Source organism: Podarcis pityusensis, assembly GCF_964106645.2.
Source record: "Podarcis pityusensis genome assembly, chromosome: 7".
Lineage (NCBI taxonomy): Eukaryota > Metazoa > Chordata > Lepidosauria > Squamata > Lacertidae > Podarcis > Podarcis pityusensis.
In genome coordinates, this window is record NC_138031.1 from 23,838,446 (window position 1) to 23,862,284 (window position 23,839).

Sequence of the window (23,839 nt, forward strand, 5' to 3'; positions counted from 1 at the left end):
GTGTTTAAGCTACTTGGGACACAGTGTCAAAACTGACAGGACCCTGATGCCTACACCCAATATTCATTACGGTTCGTTAGTGATTTGTATAGCTGTCTACAGGCTGAACTTCCACTTCAATCCTCGGTGGCCATTAAAATGTTTAGTTTGTCCTCTGGCTTTTACTGACAAAGAATTCATTTCCTATTGTTCAAGTGTTGGAAAGAGTTTACAGTTCTTTCTAAAAGTAACAAAGGTCTTCTGGGTGCTGTAAATGGATTGTTACTCTAGCATATTATTTTAGGTAGTCAAAATTAATTTGATGTTTTATTTCTCCTTAGGCTAACTTATAGATCTGAAGCATCCAAGGGCCATTGCAACATCTTAGTAGAGTTCTCTTATGAGAACCAGCTAATTCTCAGTTGGGGAAGAATGTTTTCTGCTCAATACTCATCATTAACCACTCTGCTTTCTAATATTTTGCAAATATTTCAACTGCACTACATTTTGAAGAATTTTGAAGAAATTCAGACTATTCTTTTGTTTGTGTTGTTGAATATTTAAAGATGAAATATCACACACAATAAAAACCACAACAGATGCTATTCTGAAGTGCAGCTATACAGTTCACTGCATTTCCTTCTCTAGCCCAAGGCACTGAAGTCCTTCTTAGCTAAAGAGGTTTGTTGTTTTAAATGGATCCTTTCACTTTGCAGAATGCATATATCACTACTCTTTCCTTCCACCTCAAGACCATTTAGCGACTAACTGTTTGCAAAATGTATTTATAGCTTTGCTTGCATAATTTTGAGGTGCACCAAAGGAAACTAAAAAAAAACCCCGCCATTTTTAGAAGGTTTATACCGTATAAATATTTTTATAAACAAACACCTAACTTTAACCACAAACTGGTTATAAGCAACACCTTAATTTTCTTTTATCGTGACGTATCTTACTTGCCTCTACTCTAAACTAAAAAGGGAAAAGTTCCAAAATGCTACAACCTTTCCTCATAGTGGAAGTGGCCTAGGACCCACGAGTGGGCTATGGGCTTCAGTGTCGTAGCCCGTCATGGGCCTCTTCTTCACTAGCCTGCTCCATGTCCTAGCTGTGCCATGGTATTTTTGGTTAGACCACTGCCAGAACCAGCTACTGCTTGCATGCTGAGTAAAGCTGGTTGGATTACAGAGTTTTTAGGGGGGGGTGGAGGAGGAGGAGGTCTCCCTCCTCTGAGGGAAAAGGATAACAGGAGTTTTTGAAGAATATTAGAAAATGAGATAATAATACTAATGCATTGTAAGTTGGAGCCATACAATACACACATCTATTTGACGTAGATACCCCTTGTTTGCATTGAAAAGTTAAATAATAATTTTAAACAGAATATACATTTTTAAAAGCTTGGTATAGAACTCAAGACCCAATTCCATTTAATAACTCCAATCTTATTAAATATCTGTATGAGGTCTCCAGGGGAGATCTCAAGGAGATTTGGGGTGAGGTGTTACCAGCATACTGATGATTCCAACTCTTTTGCTCAGTAACATCTGGATTCAGAAGAGGCTGAGCAGGTGCTAAACTGCTGCCTGGATGCAGTCGTGGGCTGAATCTAGACAAGGCAAATATCCTATGGATGGGTAGTTAGTTCCAGGTCCAGGAGTTGATTGTGCACCAGCTCTGAATGGCGTTGCATTTCCTCTATAGGTGCATAGTCTGAGGACACTCCTATAGCCAGTTATTGCTGTCTCTAGGGACTCAGGTGACCTCAGTGGTTCAGAGTGCACAACACCAACTATGACTGTTCCTGGACAGGGACTGTCTTGCCATGGTGGCCCATGCATTGGGAGCATTATGATTAGATTACTTTAATGTGCTATCTGTGGAGCTCCACTTGCACCTAGCCTGGAAGTTACAGCCTGTGCAAAATGCTAGGGTGCATAGCGGGGCAACTTTTAACATTTTGTTTTTTGTTTTGTGTGTTGCTCAGTTTGCAATATACAGTTGTGTTGTTTTTAATCTTATTTTCATCTAGCTTTTAGGAATGTTATTGTTTTTATGTAAACCACTTATTTTTTATTATTACATTAAGCATTATAAACATTTCACACATAAATATGAAACGTGATTAGCTCCAAGCGGAAGAACAGACTACCTAACCACAAGGCATGCGTCACCAATGTGTCTGTTTAAACATGTGGAATTCTGCTAGCTCGAGTTTCTGCACACAGAAGACTCAAGCAGTGGCTCTGCAAGCAGGATCCCTCAGAGCATGTTCTGCGGGTGGAATTTCTCTACATGGAATGAGGTGTTGTTGTCGTTTTTAAAGAAAAAATATATAAGTTACAACTAGTAAAAGGAAACCACATTTTTCAGAATTATGAAAGTACAAAGTAGGACAAAAACCTAGCTATTAAAATTCCTGATTAAAAGGTCCTAATTAGTAATATCTGGGGGAAAATATTTTAATGCAAGGTTATCAGTTAATCAAAACTCTTTTAAAGTCATTAGTTGAGGTCATAAGCTCTTGTTTTTGCCTCCACGAAGGAGGAAACATGCCTACAACACATTCCCAAGTGAGGGTTTTAAAAATGGTTCTCGGCACATAAGATTCTTCTTACATTACAAACCAACTTCCATCTCTTACACAAAGACTCATCTGGAAAAGAGGCCTTTTACACTGTTTATAAAATACTGTCAAATAAAATTTGTAAAAAAACATATTTCACTAAAAATAGCTTGCGTAAGTAAGGGATTAGAGTAGTTTCTGCTGCTATAATTGTTCCTTTGTAGTTTTTTCCATGATGTTTTCTGAACAGCGCCTTTTGACTATGTTTATTAAAGTCAGCACATCAAAAAGGATCAAAGCCAATGCTAGTGAGAACTAAAATAAAAAACCAAGTGTGTTGTGTTGTCTCATGGGAGAATTATGCAGATTCAAGTAAACAAGTGCAAATTGTTGAGGTTTTAATGAACATTTTCTACAATTATTGAATCTGAAGTCATTCCTTATTATAACATCTGTACAGCAGATGGCCATTCTGTATAAAAGGCAAGCAATGCTATTTTGTCTGTTTTAACAGTCCATCTGAGATGACTACTTTTTGTCATTGTACGCCATTTGCTTCAGCAAATAATTCGTAAAATGCAGCTGCTGCAGATGGTCACCATAGTTATGCGATTGTAAAAACCCGAAACACAGTGAAGTATTTGTCTATTAGTTTCATATGCCAACATCAGCTCTATTCAGCTCAAAAGGTATATCCATAAAACTTGAAAAATAAAAAGGGGCCGACTGACATATTTTTAATATTATACTCTCTCTTTTTTTAGACGTAGCTACTGCAATTTTATGTTCAGGCAAACTACGCTTACCTGTGGAACTATATATTTCCACAGTAAAACTTTAATAAAAATATATATTCTATGGCAGTCCTATCTGAATTTTTTATCAGTAATGTATAACTGAATGAAAATCAATGCATTTATCCTATTGTCCCTATGAGTATTTTCTATTTTTAAAATTACACGAAATGCCTGAGATTAAAACACATGAAACATGCTTTGCTACCGATTAAAAACAAGAAAGTATTCATTTCATTAATTATTACAGTCAGATCAAGAAACTGCTGGGAGGTTTTTGGGTTTATTTGTTTGTTTTTTGATCAACTTGAAATTCATTATTGCTACAGTAAGAGAAATATGAAATCACTTTGCCTCTTCACAATCTGGTTAGTGATGTTCTTCCCCTTCAATGATTAATTTTCATTTTAATTAGGTCTGACACTGCTATGACTTTATTACGCGTTCTTACTGAATTAAAAACATTCTTGAGATTTGCATGCAGTTTGCTTTTAAATTCACAGTCTTGCTTTCCTCCCTCACCATGTATGTGTATGAGCATAACTGACTGCAGAAGAATGTGCTAGTTCTCACTGAAATGTTCAACCTGCATTTGGGCCGTGCCACTTCAGACTGCAGGTGGGCAGCTACTCACATGATGGGTTCCTCCCACCTGGACCCTTCCCCATCTGCCAAAAAAAACCCAAAACAAAACAAAAACCTAGCACGTCAGGGAGAAGGGCAGATTATAATGCTTCTCGCTTGCATATCAGAAAACTATGTGGAGGAGATTTCTAGAATGGAGGAATATGCCATCATCAATGGGAATCAATGGTTTGTGAGCTACTGTGAAGTCCCACTACAGCTACAGGAGCGAGGGCTTCTGTCCGGTGTGGAAGTGGTTGCTCGCGAGTAACCAGGCAGGGCTCCGATCTGTCTTTCACAGGTTTTATTGGTGCAAACTATTTACAGTGCAGAACCCCAAAGTTCATGTCCGTCTTAGTCACTTGCAGGTTCCGGGAGCTGCCCCTTCCGGTTTCTCCTCCAACATAAGAACTTAGACACCCCAAATCTCCGCCTCCTCTCCTTACGTTTCACCCCTCTGCGCAAGCTGGGCGACGGAAATGGCATGTCTGTTTCCTGGCCAGCCAGGCTAGGTGAGGCACTTGGGCTCTCAGTCGCATCTTCGAGCCCTCTCCTCGCCTGGCTACCCCCTTCCCCCTCTGCTCCACTGGAGGTGTGGCTTCCCTCACCGCTGGACGAGGAGCTGCTCCTCAGCAGTGTAGGAGGCTCTCTGTATTCCCCTGCCCCCCTCCCCTGTTCCGATGGCAGTCCCCTGACAGCTACCAATCCTTTACCCCACACTGCATAGCACCACCACCACCTCACATTTCTCTTCCAGGCAGGGGCAGAAGGCAGATGGTGGCGGCAGCTGCTACTTGCCATTGATCTTCTTTTGCCTGCCCAAAGAAATGAAATGGTGAGTGGCAACATCTGTTAGGAGCAGCCACCACAACTCATGAGGAAAGGGGCACAGTTTGTTTGCTTTCCCAAGCAAGCCACTGAGCGAGTGGTAATGGTGGCTAGGAAAAGAAGCCGCCTCGTGCTCCTCTGTCTGATTCTCTGGGCCATGCCTGTTGCTCTTGGTCACCACTGCCACCTGCCAACTTGGGTGAGTGGGCACGTGAGTGAGGGTGACTGTCAAGCTGCAGTCACTTGTGCTTAAGTCTTGCAGATGAGGATGTGCCTTCAAGACCCGGAACCAGGTCTGGGTACAACCCACCCACCCACTAGGATTATGTTGCTGAAACAGATGGATGAAGTTCAAGAAACAGCGATACCTACTGCTCATCCTGCCAAATTGCTCTTTACAGCCTCATACAGAACAGGAAGGACCCTGGGCTTGGAGATATAGGGACTTCTTGTAGAAACTGAAACATACCAGACAAGCAATAACGCAAGAGAAGCTGAGGGAAAGCGTTTGAAAAGGACGATCGGAACTGACAAGATGGGCTCATAAGTACGTAAATATGTTAAGAATGCCGTGTATTCTTTCCTGCCGGTGGTCTTTCATACTACAATTGAGACACAACTGGAAAAGGGTGGGAATGCCTTAGCTCCTCTTGTCTGTACAGCAGTTTATTAATGGATAAAAATTATTTTGGCCTCTAGCACTTCCACAGTCTTTCATGTTCTATGAACCTTAAATTTTTCATTTTTAACTTTTAAAACAATAAAAAGTGCTAAGATTTATTGGCCCGAGAAGGAAGATTCCTGATGAAAAAGCTATAAATCACCTCGCTTGGCCTGGAACTTATATTTCTCAGCTACAAAAAGCTATCTTTATCTCTTAAGCTACTTATGCCAACTCACTAAAACTAAATCCAGTGAGGAAAATGTACAATTTAAATGACTTTTATTATGAGATTCCCCAACATAGCATTAAAAAATAGGACTAAATCCAAACGCTGAATGATAAACCACTTATAATCCATGCTTTTCAGTTAAACTTTGTGTTCTTCCAATAATTAATGGAATTAGTGGAGAAAATTTGGAACTTGATTTCATAATTTCATCATGGATTCCGTGCCCCCCCCACTTCAAACCAAAGGATGGTTAAATTATCATTTTTTAAAAAAATAAATCTATGGCATATTGATTTAGTATATGCTAAGTAGTATTTCATCCCCAGTTCAGTACACTTTCAATATTTCAATAAAACACCAAATGTTCTACAGTTGTTCAGACTTAACAGCTATGGTTTATTATTATGGGAATGACCCTTGATGAGTCTCCATCTCATGTGACCTCCCCCCCCCCTTTGAGCATTTTTGCAAAGGAACTGGAAGTTTTTGCTTCTGCTTTTGACTAACTGCAGTTTGTTGTTTTGTTGGAATAAAGACAAACTGCAATTTGTCTTATCTGTGTTTTATGTAAACAAGTCAACACCGAACCTTTGCTTACACAGCCAGCTTGCCTTAATAAACTATAGTTAAGATTAACCATAGTTTGTCCTGGTTTGGACAAAATGACAAGCTGCTATTAGTCAAAATTGGAAGCCAAAGCTCTCTGATCTTCTCTTTGTGGTTGTGCCACAATAGGAGAAGTGGCAGCGGAGTATATGAGCTCAAGGTTTGCCTAGTGTTGTTCCCATAATGGCAATCATAGTCCATTGTTTTATCGAACAAAAGGGACAGATGTCTCAAATTCTGTTGGGTGATATTCACAAGCCACCCATTAGGCTCCAGGAAAACCAGGTCACAGAAAAAAGGGAAAGACCACAGAATTGTGCACACTCCTCAAAGCACTCCGCACTCACTCTTAATAATAATAATAATAATAATAATAATAATAATAATAATAATTTTTTATTTATACCCCGCCCTCCCCAGCCAAGGCCGGGCTCAGAGCGATATACTCTTGTATATTTGACATCAGCGAACCAGATCAGAATGAAACCTAGTACACTCATAAGCCCAATTCATGTGTAATCGTGTAACGCTAGAATGAAGGAAGTGAGGCCTTCCAGATAAAAACTAACATCAAATCTGATGATTGGCAATACTGACTGTTGAGAGATGGAGTCTAACAACCTCTGGAGGGTCACAAGTTCCCCAGCCCTCATGGCTTAACACTGTGAGAACATCCTGCAGTGAGCCTCAGGCATACATGTTCATCTCTTCATTCTTCTCTTTATGCATCAAGGGGGACAATTGAAAGCTTCCACGTTTAGTTTTGAACTAACCACAGTTTACCATTATATCTGAATCTGGGGGCACACATGTTTATTTTAGCTGTGGTTAGTCTGAATAATTCAGGCTCTGAAACTACAGCTAGAGGATTTGAACTAGTTGGTTTAAATAACCACAGGTAGAATAGATTGTGGTTTCCTGTGTCTGGACATCACAAGAAACTGATTTATTCAACACTGAAATGTCCTATTGTTCTTCAAATGCTAAACCATGGTTTCACATTTTGTCTGAACTGATCCAGAAACTCACTTAAATTATCTGGTTAATTTTTGCACTGGGTTAGTACTAACAACTAACGCCAAACCTAGGTAGAAAGGTGGTGGTGGTAACAATTAATATGTGCAAGAGGGGAGGCACAAGATCACATGGACCAATCTTCCGAGTTCTAAACCTTGGTTTATCTGAACTGGGCCTATGATGGCGAATTGTACTGATCCTCTGAGCACATAGTAGATACCACAAAGTTTCTTAGAACACAGTCATGGGTGTCATTCATACACATATAATGCAGGAGCATATTCAATAAATCATTTGGTACTTTTATATGCTATTGCATCTTATGGAGCCAATGCTTTACTCTAGTTGATAGCTTGCAAATTAATCAATATAAACAAATTGTATTCTAGCTCAGAGTCCAAAGCATATTATAACTGTTGCATTATTTTTGTTTCAAGCACATATATTATTTTAACTTAAATTATTTTAGCAGTTACCTCAGTTTAACTAAACCATACACATATTCTGACATGCAAATTCACACATATTCTGACATGCAAATTCAATAATAAGCAGAATTAAAGTTCTGTTTTCAGGGATCAAATCTAAGCAAAATTACATAAACCACAGGTGAGCCATGGAATAAAATTGTTTCTAGAGATCTCTTGCATTTAAGTACTGGAAATGGGAGCAACAGACAGGCATGTCAATCCACTGGTACTACCAGTGCCTTGTGTCTAATTCAAGTTGTTTCTATTTCAGTGTTCTCATGATACCATTGTGATAAACAAGTAGGACTTAAAATGTTCTTACCTTTGCTCTTTGAGGTAGCTTTGACACTCAAATTTCCACTGAGATTTGATAAAGATGTTAATAGGCAGGGTTTCCTAGGATCTGGACGAGTTTCCATAGAAATGACAATCTGAGTGGTGTGGATAGAAACCTTCTGACAAAAGGAAATGCCCATCCATAAGTTTTCTTGGGATGCCTTTTGTCCTCCATCACCATGGTCTTCAGAGTCAGAAATCTGGCTTTTGTAACACTGGGATGTTAATGTGTCATCCTTCTTTGGAAGGCTATCAGCTGCTGAAGCATTTTCCTCCTGAGTCTCATCATCACTTTTGCTTCTGATCTTTTTCAGAAATTGTTTTATTTGATCCAACTTGACGAAGCTCAAATTTGCTTTCAGAGGCTTTGATATATCCACATTTATCTCCGCTGTGGGACAAATAGGAAAGTAGGGGTGGAGAGAGAAATCTGTCTTAACCATTTTCCCCCCTATAAAAATTATGCATCCTCAAACAATTACTTAATTTACTGTAAAGTGAAAGTTCAATCCAACTGCTTTTCAAAGAAGGAAATAAACTGGCTTCCTACTTCCAAGTTAATTAACTAGTGGACTTCACTTCGTCATGTTTATTAATTTCAATGGACCTACTCTGAGTAAAACATAGTTGAATACAACCCAAATTCTTCAGCAATCTGTTCTTGGATAATTGCATTTATAATTTCATAAATATTCAAAGTGCAGCCCTTCCAGCAAATGTTTTAACAAAACACATAATGAGAAGAACATTTGTTTTACAGATGGGGGGGGGGGGGAATTATGTAGTAAAAGTGTTGGGAATCCTTAAAGTAAAGCTATGCAAAGGAAAAACTGTGGTTATGCTGCTTCTCCTCCAGTCCTGCTGCAATCCTGCTACCCAGAGGTAAGCAATGGTTTGGCTTAGAATTACATCTAAACCTGAGTTCATGGTTTATTTCACTTTAGACCAAGTGTGGAGAAGCTTTGGCCCTCCAGATGGTGATGAACAACAACTCCTGTCATTCCTGGCCACTGGACATGCTTGCTGGGGCTGACTGGAGTTGTAGTTCAGCTACATTTACAGAGCCAAGGGTTCCCCACACCTGCTTCAAACAACCCATGAGCTTTAGCCAAAGTTGGTTCTTGATGTATGGCTTGTGGTAGGGGAGAGGAACCATGAACCTGAACTCAGCCGTAATGCTAAACCAAACTATGCCTTAGCCCCAGGTAACATCGCAACAACAGGACCAGAGAAGCATCACAGCACAAGTTTTTCCTAGGACTATCCACACGCTCCCATAGTCACACTTGGCCATGGTTTAGTTTAACTTTATGTGTGAACTGGACCACAGGCTGGACCAAAGGTTTCCTTTCTGGAAGTTCATGTTACTAAACTGCCAAACAGCCTTTTAAGCTTTCCTGAGGGACTGCTGAAAATCTTCAGTGTGCTCATGCTCCTTACTGGATTGTAGACATTATTCCCATTTAACTATTGAATTCAAAATCTCAGTTCTTCATAATCTTTTTGCCAAATTGGAACTGGAACAGGCATACTTGGAAGTTTATCTGATGCCAGCTGAACTTGCTTCCAATGTAGTGTCTGTAGGTAGGTCGTTCTAGTTGTTCACTTGATGCTATCTGAGAGGTATGTTACTTAACGATATCTTTAAAAGTGTATAATGTGAAAAGCTTGTCTCTTTTCTCCTTTTCTTTTTGATCCAAATGTTAAAGCTAACAATCTTGCCCAGCCTTTCCTATTGCTTGTACATGATGCCGGAATAACGATACAATGAACAAACGACCTATCCTATACTTTTATTTCATTTCTTTTCTTGGCCATTATTCTTCTCCAAGCCCTGAATCTCCACTTTAATTGTCCGGCTCTTGATGCTCCCATTCATTAAAACAATTTCTCTGTTCATTTTAGTTCAGCTTCCTCCATTGTTCAAGTCATATGTCAGTATTTCTCAAATATTTCTCAAATTCAGTATTTCTCAAACTTGGGTCCCCAGCTATTGTTGGACTACAGCTTCCACCATCCCTGACCACTGTCCTGCTAGCTAGGAATGATGGGAGTTGTAGTCCAACAACAGCTGGGGACCCAAGATTGAGAAACACTGCACTAAGCCAAACCATTGCTTAGCATTATGCAGGCTCAGGGAAAGGAGATTGAGATCTTTTTGCAGCTGTGCTGCACTGAGTTAATCCATAGTTTCACTTAAGAGTCCCCCAGACCAGGGTTTAGCTCTCCCAGACCAACCTCAAGCCATAAACTGTAGGACAAACCTTGGTTGCAGCATGTGCTTAATCTGGAGAGCGCTAAACCACAAGCCTATGCTCTGATGACATGCTAAGCCAAGCAGTGTCTACATTCAGCATGGTGCAGCAGCAAAATTACCAGGGGAGAGTGAAGCAGCCTCTAACTCCTCTTCAGGAAGCTGTACACTCATGTGTTCATTTATTTATTGAATATAATTTATATAACACTTTACACCAAAGGTTCATTATTAGCCATGATTTAGATTAGCATATCCAGGTCACTGTGAAATCTATCAGAATGGCAGAGGAGCAAGGGAACAGAAGAGGACAGAAACTCGTTCTTTTCGCTTCCCACTGTTGCTATTTTCATTATCCTACTTAGCCAAGTACATATGGAAAAAGCAGTGTGTACCATTTCCATCACAATCATGATCCATTACAATCATGATTTGCTCCTTCTTGGATAGATATTCTGGGGGCTAAGGTAGCTGTAGCGGTGGAGTATGAATTGGTGAAAACTATCTCCCTTTCCCTCTGTCAGCTGAGTCATCTACTGGATCAAAAGCCCTTCAGTTCACAGACTGAAACACCCAAGGAATACAATTAAGACCCTCATCCATAATTCAGCAACAATTAATCTATCCAAAATTAAGACATAAAGTGAAAACCTAAAAGCTCAAGGGCTTTTGGGGTGTGAAGAGAGATACTTGATGAAAACAAAAGCAAGACTATGAAGATTGTGATATCTCATATGGATGGAGAAGGTACTATTTCTTGCTGTTTGAAGCATTTCCTAGAACTATGCTTTGCAACAACTAAAACCATACCTGTGTTAATGAATATTTACTATCTGGCACAGTTTTCTTCATTCTATTAAGAAATGCAGCTATCCAATTACGTCACTATTTCAAAAACCTATTTGTAACAAAGCAATGAAAAAAAAACCCTACCGGAGTGTTCGAGTGTTTTTGCAAATGACCCTAAGTTAATTAGAAAAGTCTGCACCCCGGTCAGTTCCCCTTCTCACATGTCAGCTCTCATTAAATCAAAAAATTCTCATTTCAAAGTTAACCAACACCATGGTTAACAAAACTGTTAAACTGGGATCAAGTGGGCACATTCCTAGGTTTATATATGATGTCATGCTAAGCAGCCCACAGCTGAACTCGCAAAAATATGAATGATTTTTCAATATAGTAAGTATCTGATCTAATGCTAATTCTCTCTCTATAGGCTAACTGCGCTGGGAACAGGTGGCCCTGCTTTCAATTATGGAGGGCTAACATGCCAGTGTGAGGCCTGGATTAGTTCACCTTCTCACAGGGAATTTGCCTCGGTTGGGAATGGATTTATTATGGCTTCACACATGGAATGGAGCTCATGTCAACTGAGGGCAGTGACACATCATACGATTCAAATTAACCTGCTGTGGACTGTTCCGCAGGGCTGAGGCTGTGTATTAAAATGACGACATTTTAAAACAGCTTGAAAGAAACCAGGATTGTCGAAGTGCAATGGTTCCAATTTGTTCCAACTAATCTATCACCTGCTGGAGATATTATTGTAGTGGGTTTCTGGTAGCTGCTATTTTCCAGGTTTCTCCAAACCACTGACCTTGCTAATGGGTACAATTGTTGCCTTTGGAGGTAAAGGGGGAGGGAACCCTACAAAGTGCTTTTTTATGTATGGCGAGAGGTATGTTATTCATCACAACATGCAACCAACAGAAATGGGGGAGGGGGAAACCTAGACAAACAAACCTCTTTCAGCCTCTTTGCTGAAAGATAAAACAGAGTCTACCATATTCCTTAATTTGACTGGATAAAATGTTGTACATAAAAATAACTCATACAGCTAAAATTTGATGAACTTAATAATTTCATACATACAGGTCATTCCAAGAAAACGACAAGGGCATGCATTTTGGCAGAAGAAAGCTTGCATTTTTCTTAGACTTGGAATTAGTAACTATTAGGTATATTAAACTTTATGAATTGCTGAGTTTTTGTAATATATTTTCACAAAGACTGGGATAAAGTATGTCGGGAAGCCAAAACATTCTCATATTTGTTGTTTTCATCTTTGAAAAATATTAAGTTATCTATTAGAAAGAACAGTGAGGTAATAAAACAATATGATAATCGCCATCATGGCCAGTAACAATTAGCTGACCAACAAAGGCTTAATATAACTTTGCATATTTTCAAATGCAGTTCACAACTATTAGTCTGCAAATAGAGAACAAGATGGTGCATGTTAAAGTAGAACTTTAAAAGCTACCAGCTCATGTACAAAAGAACAACTCTTGTGGATGTGCTAAATTTAAGGATGTTTGTTTAAAAATAAACTACAGTTTGGTGACTGAGGCCTCCTTCTTTCTCTCTCTCTTTCATACATTAACCTAGCAGCATGCAAGTCCCTTCTCAGTGTGTGCAAATGTACTTAGTATAGGTGTGGAGAGAGGGGGGGAGGGGGAAGGAGACCTCAGGGAAGTTCTCTCTCTCATTACAAACAGGTAGTGTAAATTTAAGGAGGCAACTCTTTCGTAGACACATTTGCATTTATTAGTATAAAATGTCACATAAAGTGAGTTACATGCTGTAAAACAAGAAAATCCTTAATAAAATATTTTTTAAAATAAAAAAAAATAAAAAAAATAAAGTGAGTTACATGCTAGCCTACGGTATAAAAACTGAAATCTTGAATAATTTTCTCCTAAGTATTTTACAAATGAATGGAAAGAGCTGGTTTAAAAGTATAGCTTGACATTTATTCACTCTATAAATTTTGAGATAATTGGAATTTATTTTGCTAGCATTGTAAGAGTTGAAATAAAAGTGCTGTAAAACAAAATTAGTTTAGTTGTCTCTACAGTAATCAATAATAAATGTATACACCTTGGAATATTTATAGTTGTGATATAATTTTAAGTAATTATTTAACATAAACCATCAGCCCACATATTTATAGAATGGCACACAACTTAAATACCAGCATCTGTAGGGATATATTTACTCTCTTTATTGACTATTTATATGGTCATGTTGCCCTATGTGTGGAGTGCCACCTAGATTATTTTGTTTAGGTCATTTTAAACTTGTTCCATGCGGGTTTTCAAACAGCCCAGATCAACTCCTGGCTGAGGGTCCCATACCTGTTTACTGTGAATTACTACTGACACCATTTTGTCAAAAACCACACTAAGGGCTTATCTAGACTTCCTTTTGCAATCTGCTTTCCGAGCACAGGTCTGTGATTTCCATGTCCATGTCTGAGTGGGGTTTTTTTCCTCTCCTCCTGCCGCTTTCTCTGGGAAAACTCGCTGTTTACTGCAGAATTGGAACAAACAGCAATCCTTGGGGAAACTGATGGACAAAAAGCCCACAATCGGACATGAAACTGGGAAGCACAGACTTGGTTACCCAGTGAACACTACCGGTTAAGAGAAAGAGGGGGGCTTTGAACCTTGTCTAACTGTTGTTTGCGCCTCTTGCTTTGCAAGAGTAATCATAACGGTATGCTTACCTGGTCCGTTGAGGAAGTCTTTAATCTGCAATGAGATGAGAGGAGGTGGGATGCCGCTTTTAGCATCGATTTCCCCTGCCACTGTCTGTAACCATGTCTTGCAATAGTCCAGAGTTTCTGGGAGAGTTTTTCCAGGGTCTACCACAGTGAGAAGAGTCTGGTTATGACATGTTGCTAATACGACAGCCAACAATGTAATAAAGTAGTGAAGGGAAGTAATGTGCATTCATAGCTTTTAAATATCTATGGCTGGTTCATATACCATCTAGTTTATATAGATAAAGTCCTGGTTCATGTGACACAGTAAGGAAAATTGCAGGTTGATGGGAGAGTGGGAAGTGGTGGCCTCCTGGAAAGGAACTCACAACTGCTTTTCTCCTCCCTGGTCCTTTCTGCTCCAGTGCAACACTATGTGTCCAAACCAGGCTTGTGATTATGGTATCTACTCACCAACCACAAACTGTAGCCAAGAACAAACCTTTACAACAGCTCATGGTTAGGGAGGAGAGAACTAAACCAGAAGTATGGGATCTGTCTTTGAGCCCACACATTCACCCAGCCCTGGTAAACCATGGTTTGGCTTACTTTGTCTTGCAAACCGGGCCACAGTGTACACATATATCTCATATAAGTACTATAATATGATAATTATAGAAATGGCTGCAAATCATCAGATACTACCAACAAATGTTTAAAGGTGCCATGTATAAACAGTTAAGTTCAGTGTAACTAATAGGTGCCTATTAACCGCGCATTCAAAATAGGTCTATGATCTAATTTCTAACTCTATTAGCAATGCATTCAAAATTTTGTAGCATTCTTTTCAAACGATAAGCACAAAAGTAAAAGCAAGCAAATAAGAAAAGGAATAAACTATAAACAAGCCTTAGAGATCAGAAAACCACATGTTTGGAAATGCAGTAGAGTGGTTCTACTTATGGGTTATTTGATACAGTTTGCAGTTTCACTGACATTGCAATCCCCTTTTACTACTAGGCTTTTGAAGTTAACTTCAGTAGCTTTTCCTCTTGGCCCTCTTTAATGAAACCCCTTTGCTCAATCCTTAATATTCCCAATTGTGACTAAAAGTTCACATTTGGTACTTTTCAGTTCTCTGTCTTTCTTCATGTCCTGGACAATGTATATGAGAAATCAGCACTGCGTAAAACTTGTAAAATCTATGGCAACCCACAGTCTTTGTTATAATATTTCTATTGGGTGTTTTGTTTTCTGTTCTTAAGTAGCTGCAGTGCTTAAGCATTAAAAAGAACTGCTTTAAGAATTTTAGCCACAAAATTGTTTCATTCTGGCTTAATCCCACACTGCATTACCACCACGACCCTTAATCCTCTTTTGTTCTATAGTGATGCTTGCAGAGAATACTGCTCCCTGATAGTTAGATAATTTAAATATGTTACCAATGGCTTTATTAACAAGTAGGATGCGGTGCTTTCTTTTCAAGTACGGTAGTTTCATACTTTTGCTTATAGTCAACATATGGCAGTGTGGTATGGACATATAAAAGTCTGTTTTGGAATGCATTTCTTGACTTAATCAAAGGATTGCTATATAACCTGGCAGATATTGAACCTTGTGTAATTTCAAATAACATACTGAAACCAAGTAACTGTGACTTTAGTTCTACATGGGAAGTCAAAGGTTAAACTAAAAGTTAGCAGATTCCTCTGTCGGTTTTTCAATATCATTATTTGATCAATATTCAGGTCTTGATTTTACAACACTGTGCAAGCTTGCACTATATATTTTACAATAAGCTCTTCCTTTTCTTTCACTTAAAATTACTGCCTGCTCCACTGGTAATTACAAAAGAACACAATACTGGATAGCTTAAAGGCATTTTCTGCATAGAATGCCCTTCAGCACCAAGATTGGGCAGTGTTGTTTTTTTGTAAAACCAACCCTTCAAGTTCATTTTATTTATTTCCAATATTTGTATACAATTTTCATCAGAATAGACCACAAAGCAAAGAAAAAGCAAAAATGCATATGTAAAACAGTACTGCATTGAAAACTTTAAAATCCAGAAATAATATATAAAACATCCAACTACTTTTGCCTTTTTAAAGGTGTCAATGAGATTATAATTGATCATCAGGTACTATTGATTCTCATGCACTAAAATTAAATTTGTCATACTGCAATCCAATTATGCTAGGTTACTTTTTATGAGTCCTTAAATTCAAATTCTCATTCTCCCTCTGTGTGCCTATAAAACCAAGTGTATCTGTTTAACTGACAAATTAAAAAATAGCAACTCATTAATATTCACCTGAGAGTTCTTAAATAACTCAAACCGAAACTATTGATTTTTCAACAAATGTATGTTTCATAACAGTACATGCATGTTGTTCTTAACCTTTAAAACATCTGATTTGCTCCATGTAAAATGGTGTGCTTGCTGTGGAGCAGCAAAATTGTTCTTAGGGCATCTTTCTTTTAAGCAGTACTGCCTTAAAATAGGGCTGCCATACGCCCAGACATTACGCCTGGACATTATTGGTGTTATGTACTTCTCACCCTGGGCCAGCAGGGGGATACTGTAGATAGTTCAGGTCCACATATGCAAATAAGGGATCGAAAGTGATGTTCAGTGATTGGATAGTTACAGAAAATGGTTACTGTTGTGTTCTAGTGGAGCTCTATATAAGCAGGCTGGATGAACCCTTCAGTTTAGTTCTGTTCTGGCCTGTGAATAAACAAGAGCTGTTTGAAGAATCACTGTGTCGTCTGATATGTTCACCCACAACTTAACACTTGGGATTTCAAAGGCAGAATTGATTTCCTGGGGGAATTTCTGAAAGGTGGCGTTTTATCCTGTATCAATCAAAAAATTGTGTTTTTGTAAAAAAAAAAACCCCACAACCCCCCCCCCCCATAACCCTACAGAATACAGCAGATGTAACATTAATTAAAGGACAGTATCCATTAGACCTGCCAATCCCTAACAAAAATTTTGAGATTGCTAAAATGGATAAAATGAGATTGCAAACTATGTCTGAAGGAGAAATTGCATACGTTCACTGATTCTGTCTGAGAAACATATTCCATTTATTTTCTAATGAAATATGCTTCACAATTTTGTAAATTTAGATAAAGAAAAAGATTACGCGGAGGGCACATAATCTGAATAACCTGATGATTTGTGTTATATAAAAACCATCATCCTAATGACTCACGGATAAACTAGTGAAAAGCACGATTAAAACTAGAATTACAGAACATGTCAATGTGCTGTGATTTCAGCACAGGGAAGTCTTGCCTCACCAACCACTTAGAATTGTTATATCAAAAAATTCAAAAAGTAATATAGAGGAGGAATGGCATCTTAGTAGTACAGCTCATGTTCTGTATACAGAAGATCCCAGGTTCAATCCCTGGCACACCTAAGTTAACAGGATCATGTAGCAGGTTTCATGAAAGTTCACCGCTGGGAGAGATCCACTACCAGCCAAAGTAGACAAAACTGGGGCAGATGGGAGAAGTCCAACCCGATATAAGGCAGCTTTCTATGCAGCTGGTGCAGTCTATAAGTAAGTAGGTATTCTATATTAAAACTTTCAAAAAGCTTTTGACAAAAGTCATTCAGATTCTTAAGGGGGGAAAATATTAGCAGTCATAAAGGCAGGAAGACATGCTGATGCATTAGTATGACAGAATTAAGAAGCAGAGATTAGGAATAAATTGACAATGGAGAAAGGTAGCATTTCCTATCATATTAGCAGAGAGAAAGAAATAGTAACTTCTTCCTCCAGTGTCCCAACCTATTACGCCCATAGCTGTCAATTTACAGATTTGAAAATAAGGGACCAGCAGCCAAAATAAGGGATCAACAATTACTTTGATAAAATACATATTTTGTTGCGTGCAAATGGCTTTAGATACCTATTAGGTCCATAAATTACCATATAGCATATATTCAACAGAAAAAAACAGCAACAATTTGTTGTTAACAATGCACAGCTGGACATAGAAAGGGCCCCATTACCTTCAGTAGCTTATTTTAGGGACATCATCAATAAGGGACAGCAGCGGGACATGGCGCTGATATAAGGGACTGTCCCGCCAAATAAGGGACGCTTGACAGCTATGATTACGCCAGATCAGGAACAGGCTGCAATGGCTTCTTTATAGAACATCTGTGGTGTATGTATTATCACACTTCCATATGAGGAGCTTCTTTGCTGTCTTCAGCTTCAGGGGAGCTCTGCCCACAAGCTATACACACACACACACACACACACACACACACTAATTTTCTTCTTTCAGAACCCTACATTTTCTTTGGAAGATACCACTTTCCCCCACAAAGTACTAACAGATGATCCATCAGACCCGAGCTGCAGGAATTGGCTTGAATATTAATGTTACTAACTGAATTAAATGGTTTAAACAATGTCATGCACAGTTCCCAATGACATATTTTCTGGTAATAAATAATACATGCCAAATATCCTTGAGATGTGTGTGGCAAATCTAATTTATTTATTTTTTAAAACCGCCAAACAATGACGCTGACACGATAGGATGACCACATTCCTCATGAGTGATGGAATAGTGAGTTTTGACCACAAATCCTGACAATTATGAGACAATTAAAACTTCTTGGAGCCACATCGTTGCTTTGTTTGATCAAAGTAAAGCCACATTGATTTTTCTTAGTAGTCTGTGTTTTAAGGGTTTTGAAAATAAGCCAATGAAATCCTGCTAAATAAGCCACCACAACAACGGCTTTGATGCGACACTGGTTACTTGATAAAATACCTTAATTTATTTAAATCTGGTTGTTTGTTTATAGGTTTAAATAGTTAAGAGGCACCACAGACATGGGCACAAAGAGGAGAGAGATGGCAGTGGGCAGATGGACTACAGGTAGATACAAAGCTGACACCATTCGAGCAAGTGGCCAAACAGTAGCACAATAAGTAAGTGTCTGTGTCTGGTTGCTAGAATCACCAGTAGCCCTCTTTACAGTGGAACTCAAAATTCAGAAACTTTCATGAACAGAAAGTATTCTAAAATGGAATAGTTCATGGCTGAAGCATTCAATTTATTCATTAATCTAGATTCTAGATGCTAGTAAAGTCCTGCAAACAGGGAAAATGACCTACCTGACGACCACACACTAGACCCATCTGAGGAACATGTGCTATTACACATACTAGTGATGCTGCTTTATAATGCTCCTGTTACATCTCAGAATAGAGAAAGAAAAGTGTGTATGGTCCCCATTGTTGTCATCACCATTTATTCCTTATAAAAGTATTAAAAAGATACTTGGTGCTATACACCAATACAGCACACAGGCCTTGCCCACATGTTCAAAGTATAAACTACACAAAAAGAGAGGGGATTTTAGAGGCAAGGTGAAAACTTTGCACTTGCTGGGTACATCTAAAGTAGCTCTTTGGATCCCAGCCAAGGTATCAGTTCAGTTTCTTCAGTATTTTATTCTACAGATAGCTTTAGTACAGATGGCATTTATTCTCACTATGATTTTACCCTCCTTTTTGCTCAAAACATTTAACAAACTTGTTAATATCTTTAGGCAGAAATTTGGAGAATAAAAATGTGGTGTATTACATCTAAATCTAACAATGTATTTCTTTTCTGAAAATGAAATGGATTGCCCAAAGTTTGGCAAGAGGAGAAGGATTGCTGCTGTTAATCTTAAAGCCATCACATGCTGAAGAAGTTAAAGTAAATCTAGGCCAACGATTTCAAATATGAATATGCATATTTTGGAGCGATAGAGAAACAGTATCTCGGATCAAAATTCTGCTATTTGTCAGTTTTGTCAGCAAGAAGATTGGTCTTTTCTTTCCTATTTAATGCTTGTTACTGGCAATGGACTAAAGTAGAAAATCATTCTGTTTCTGGTCATTTCCTTTTCATCCTTTTCTGCAAATGATGCACATACATACCAATATGGTAGTCCTTACTTCTGTACACGATCAGCCACAACAAGCTAGGAAGCTAGCTAGTCCATCTAGCCCAGTTTTGTCTATGCTGGCTGACTCTCCAGTGTTTTAGGCAGGAGTATTTCCCTACTCTGCGACGCAGGTGGCGCTTTGGTTTAAACCACAGAGCCTAGGACTTGCCGATCAGTAGGTCGGCGGTTCGAATCCCCGCAACGGGGTGAGCTCCCGTTGCTCCGTCCCTGCTCCTGCCAACCTAGCAGTTCAAAAGCATGTCAAAGTGCAAGTAGATAAATAGGTACCTCTCCGGTGGAAAGGTAAACGGCATTTCCGTGTGTTGCTCTGGTTCGCCAGAAGTGGCTTAGTTATGCTGGCCACATGACCCGGAAGCTGTACACTGGCTCCCTCGGCCAATAAAGCGAGATGAGCGCTGCAACCCCAGAGTCGGTCACGACTGGACCTAATGGTCAGGGGTCCCTTTACCTTATTTCCCTACTCTACTTGGAGAGGTTGGGGATGGAACCTGGGATCTTTTGTTCTTGCCTATTTAAGTGCCAACTAAAAAGGCCGCCAAAGTGGCTCAGAAAGGATGCCACACAAATACAAAATTCTAATACATTTTGAAAACCAGTAACATTCAAACACACTCAGGTTTCTGCCAAAAAGGCAAGGGATCTCCCCACCACCACCCCTGCCCGATCTCAGAGAGTAGGAGAAAATCGTTAGGTAGCAGCTCTTTCTAAGTGTCCCAGGCAGCAGGGTGGTTGATAGTTCCTGCACGGTCCTTCCCTTCTGTGCAAAGGTCCTCTTAGTTGTGGCCACTTCCCCACAAATGTCTGTGCAGTATTCATATCACCCTTTGAAATCAAAACCCTGATGTTACCAAGTGGACAAGTGGCTGACATGACATTTTCAGGAGTGAAAATGGGGTTGAGATAGCAGCATAGAACAGACCCTTCAAAACAACACTGATATGCAATCATATCTTTTTAAAAATCATTGGGGAACCCCAGCCAAATGTGCATTGCTCAAGTAAAGCCCCCAGAGAAAAACCAGCAGATCCAGATTCCCTTTAATACTTGGATCTGATAAGCCGACTAGAAGGCTTTTCATGGGCCCAAAGGTTTTTAAAGCAGTACTTACAAAGGCAGTACTCCTAAGGCAGTGCTGCTTAAAAGAAAGATGTCATAGGAACAACCGTACTGCTCCATAGCAAGCACTCCATTTTATATGGAGCAATTTAGATGTTTTAAAGGTTAATAATGACATAGTTAAAGCTATGGTTTTCCGAGTAGTGATGTATGGAAGTGAGAGCTGGACCATAAAGAAGGCTGATCGCCAAAGAATTGATGCTTTTGAATTATGGTACTGGAGAGTCCCATGGACTGCAAGAAGATCAAACCTCTCCATTCTGAAGGAAATCAGCCCTGAGTGCTCACTGGAAGGATAGATCGTGAAGCTGAGGCTCCAATACTTTGGCCACCTCATGAGAAGAGAAGACTCCCTGGAAAAGACCCTGATGTTGGGAAAGATGGAGGGCACAAAGAGAAGGGGATGACAAAAGACGAGATGGTTGGACAGTGTTCTTGAAGCTACAAACATGAGTCTGACCAAACTGCGGGAGGCAGTGGAAGACAGGAGTGCCTGGCGTGCTCTGGTCCATGGGGTCACGAAGAGTCGGACACGACTAAACAACAATGACATTCATGTACTGGTTTGTGCGAGAAAAGGGGAAAACACTTCAAACTGAAATGTTTAGCTATACAGTACTGCTTTCTTAAGATTTTTTTAAAAAAATGATTCTGAACTTGAGCAGAGGCCAGATTATGTGGTCATGAAGGAAAGCTGTCCACTGTACATCAAGGTAATCTCTGAACAAAAGAATTATCATTCTGCCAGACATTAAATGGTCTTACCTGTGCACTTGTAGTCTGAAGCTACACCTTTAAGGACAGCATCAAACACAGATATTTCCACTCTCTGCTTTCTATGATGACAGCTTAAGATCAAAGAAGGTTGGGATACGACAAGGTGCAAAAATGGTTCCAACTGCAAGTCACTAGTTCCCCTGCGACCAGGCTGTCGAACGATAGTTATGCCCAAGGCTTGCCTAGCGGATGATCTTGTAGAAGCATGAAGACTTTCAAGAGATAGAAGACCTGCTTTTTTCCCAGAAGGCAGTGAACTGTTAGCATTCAATAGGTCATCTGCTGTTACAGATGAAATGCCCGCTCCACTGGGCTTCTTGAAATCATGCTCAACTCTCAAGTTTGCTTCAGGAAGGTTTAATGAAGTTTTGGCTGCTTTCTCTCCATCTTTCTGATCTTCCATCGATTTTGATTTAGGTAAAGTGGCACATGAGTAAGTCATGAAGGATATTCGGCTTGCTGTAATAAAAATATCAAAGGGAATGAAGTTCAGGTTCTTCACGATAGAAGACTGCCGAGAAGGACGGGCAATGCGGTGATGGCTGGTACCACTGTGTTGTTCTATTTGGACTATTCTGATTTTAACACTGTCACTGCCAATGCCACTGTCTTGGGCTCCACTGTAACGTGAAGATGTTTCAGTCATGCCTCCATCACACGTATCCATTTTTTTCTGTTCCTGTTTGGAAACCTGGGAAGAAAAATAGCATATTAACTTAAAATAGTCATATCCTAAGTATTTCCATTTCACAACATAAAACAATTGCTATATAAACATGAGGTCAAGAGAGAGAGAATTCTATAAAAAAAGGAACTTGCCAAGTTAACTTTTAAAATAGGAATCACTCATGAAAACTCAGCAGGTGTCTGTTCCAGAGAAATGGTGACTCATATTTAATGACATGCTAGTGAAAGATGTGGCAGGAGGAATACATGTTTCCTCCGTTCAAACTAATTTGTTTTTCAGACCATTTAGGAATTCAAAAGATAGTGTGTCAGCCAATTAAAGATGTTTTAACTGATCAGCTGCCTTTTAAGTAATTAATTATATTTAAATTACAGACCTGGGTGAAGGTATTGAGGGGATGCTCATCAAATCTGCAGAGGACATCAAACTGGGAGGGGTAGTTATTGCCACAGAAGACAGACTTAGGATTCATGATGATCTTAACAGATTGGAAAACTGGGCCCAAACTAATAGAATGAATTTCAATAGGGACAAAGGTAAGGTTCTACACTTAGGCAGGAAGAACCAGCTACACAAATATAAGATGGGGGGGGGGGGCACCTGGCTTACCAGTAGTATATAGTATTTAAAATTGCTGGCTGGATTACTGATCTGCTGCTGTGACACCATGATGACCCACAAAATTCTTCATTTTAAAAAAAAATATTATTAGAACTTCTATAACTCAATTGTTGCTATAGGCCCCTGTTGTGATGCCAAAATATTTTTTTGTCATCCCCCAAAGCTTCCAAAATTGTCAATTATTATCACAATAAATAAAAATAAAACAATCTTTGTTACTGACTGCTTCATAGCCTCCCCGCCCCGCAGCCGTGATTCTGTGGAGCCAAAAGACTCTTCTGAGCCCCACCCCTGAAAACTCATTCTTAACAAAATTAACACTGGCTGTTCTGCTAGCACATTTGCAAGGCCATGCAGGGTCCAGTATGGTTTCAAAGTAGATTGGAGGGGGCCACATGTTGAGATTCCTGCATTGCAGTTTGGACTAGATGACCCTCAAGGTTCCTTCCAGCTCCACCATTTTATGATTCTATGCCCACTTATACATTTCTGTTACACCCAGTTTGGCCCCAGGAGGAGAGAGTGGAGCATGAGTCAGTATGGTCCTCAACCTGAAAAAGTTTAGTCACCCCTGCTGTAGAGAAAATATGACCAGTTCCTTCAGCAAGCCACTTGTTTGCCTTTCACATCTTTAAACCATCTTGGTCGCTAACAGGATGTTGTGTGTTGAAGTCATGACGACAAACAAGTCCTGCTGACTTTGTTCCCACTCAATACATTGCTGTGTACCACAAGAACTGTTGAGCGGTTAAGCAAAGAATTGGGACTAATGCCACTGTCTTCCCAACAGG

At 39.4% G+C, this 23,839-nt stretch overlaps 1 protein-coding gene across 7 annotated transcripts in view; it reads right to left on the bottom strand.

Moving 5' to 3' along the window:
* Positions 1-23,839, bottom strand: part of VPS13B (vacuolar protein sorting 13 homolog B) — a 350,839-nt gene that overhangs the window by 88,173 nt on the left and 238,827 nt on the right. For 5 of the 7 annotated variants that reach the window (XM_081013853.1, XM_081013855.1, XM_081013851.1 and 2 more), the window contains exons 34-36: positions 21,728-22,430; positions 13,876-14,013; positions 8,100-8,504 (exon numbers count right to left, since the gene is read on the bottom strand). In XM_081013853.1, the coding sequence (XP_080869979.1) occupies positions 8,100-8,504; positions 13,876-14,013; positions 21,728-22,430 (1,246 nt within the window). Of the gene's footprint in view, positions 1-4,252; positions 4,779-5,159; positions 5,250-8,099; positions 8,505-13,875; positions 14,014-21,727; positions 22,431-23,839 lie in introns of those variants that run through there. The other 2 variants (XM_081013856.1, XM_081013857.1) reach the window with 2 other exon arrangements.